Here is a 1,789-nt window from a genome sequence, read left to right as displayed (position 1 = left end):
CCCACCCACCCACCCCGCTAACCACAACAGCCATCTAACTTTCTCCCCCTGCCTCCCTGCAAACCCAGCCCAGCTTAAGAAGTCCGCCCATCCATCCATCCGTCCACCCCGCCCGGCCCCCCCGCCCACTCAACGCTCACCTGTAATGCTGCCGTGGCAGCTAGAGTTCCTCCCCACGCTTGAGTTGTGGCCGGCGCTGGAGGTGCGGCCCATACTAGAGCTGCGCTTCAAGTGGCTGCTGCCCGGAATGATCATGGAGCCCCTCACCGAGCCGCCAGGGTCGCCGCTGGCGCTCCTGCGCCTCGTGGAGCGGTTGGAGGGGTCCGTGGACGCGAACTGGCTGAAAGCCGCACTGAGGTTGATGCCCGCTTCCGCCACCAGCACATCCCCAGAGACAATGATGTTTAGTTCGGTGACGTTGTCGCCCTCGGTAAGTAGCTGCACGCCCGGCATGAAGAGCTCCACACGCGCGACGGTGAGCAGGGCGTCCAGGAAGCGCTGCTTACAGCCCTTGAACAGGTAGCAGCTGCGTACGGGGTGCAGGTAGAGGTGACGTAGCACCTTGCGACGGATGGTGGTTGGGTAGATGCCCAGCACGTGCTCGTCGTCGATCTGCTCGGTGTTGAAGGTCACCTCCAGGTGCTCCTGCATGGCTGATTGCAGCCGCTGCACGGAGGCGTGATGATGACACAGGGCACGACACGGCACGGTAAATGGCATGACACGCGTGCGGGGGGGTATATGTGCTGGAAGGGAGGTTTAAGTGGGGCTACCGATGCCTTTAGGTGTGGCAAATTTAGCTGTGGCGCAAGTGTCCCTCCTGAGACCCCATTTTCGCCTCTCTCGCGGCTCAAAAAAATATACACCCCTACTTCTTGCCACAACCCACCTCGGGCAGGTCGTTGTTTCTACCGAACTCATTGAGGTTGCTCATGCGTTCTCGAAAGGCCTTACTGCGCTCGTCACCTTTGACCACCAGCATAGTCACCGTTCCCAGAATGTAGGCGCCAAGGAACAGATTGAACAAGCTGTAGGGGTAATCAGGGAGCGGGTCAGAGGCAAATGGAGAAGCTGCGGGCCCCAGAGCAGCAGGCAATCAGCCTCAAATTGCTAAATCGGCAGGTAGGTTTAAGTCAGGGCAGGGTAGCATCAAACAGGAGCTATTGCAATGGAAAATATTGGTTTACAACATAAATTACACAAAAACTCAACTCACAGGTAAATCACCATGAATGCCGCTTCCGGCACGGTAGATGCGAACAGTGCCGCGTCTCCTAGGCCGGTGAATGCGCTCGTACTGAAGTACAACGACAGCAGGTACTTTTCGTACACGGGCCGTCCCATGAAGCGTTCCGCATTGCGGCCCACCCAGGAGTCGTGCGAGAAGTTCTGGTGCGAGGCGATGTGGTACAGGATGCATGCAGCCCAGTGCGTGATGAAGAAGACGTAGGTGTAATTGCGCGTCAGCAGCAGAGTACCCTGGCTGAGCACCATTCGATAGTCGAGGTTCGCGAACAGCTCAAAGACGCGATACATACGCACCTGTTGTTGCTCGTACACAATGTTGTACGGGGTCGTACATGTGAACACGTGCATTAAGACGTGGGGACAGGGGTACACAAGACAGGGTTACGTCAGGGAACGAGCGCGGGGGACATGGGCAAGGCGATAGGTTGCGTGGGTGATACGGTGCGAGGTGTGCGCAGCAGAGGCGGTGTGTAGATAGGTAAGTAAGCTTTGGGTTCCTAAGTTGACCACCTGGAGCCAGGCCCTTGTGCGCGTGTGCATC

The 1,789-nt window shown here is 57.9% G+C and overlaps 1 protein-coding gene across 1 annotated transcript; it reads right to left on the bottom strand.

Annotated features, from left to right (window-relative positions):
- Positions 1 to 375: 375 nt before the first annotated feature.
- Positions 376 to 1,539, bottom strand: VOLCADRAFT_45039 (uncharacterized protein; the record flags this gene model as incomplete). The annotated part of the gene is made up of 3 exons (XM_002959672.1): positions 376 to 666; positions 890 to 1,028; positions 1,217 to 1,539. Coding segments are annotated over 3 exons (753 nt in total), but the record flags the coding sequence as incomplete, so codon positions are not given.
- Between the last annotated feature and the right edge of the window lie 250 nt (positions 1,540 to 1,789).

This window comes from Volvox carteri, assembly GCF_000143455.1.
Source record: "Volvox carteri f. nagariensis unplaced genomic scaffold VOLCAscaffold_524, whole genome shotgun sequence".
NCBI lineage: Eukaryota > Viridiplantae > Chlorophyta > Chlorophyceae > Chlamydomonadales > Volvocaceae > Volvox > Volvox carteri.
This window is presented reverse-complemented; position numbering and strand designations above follow the sequence as displayed.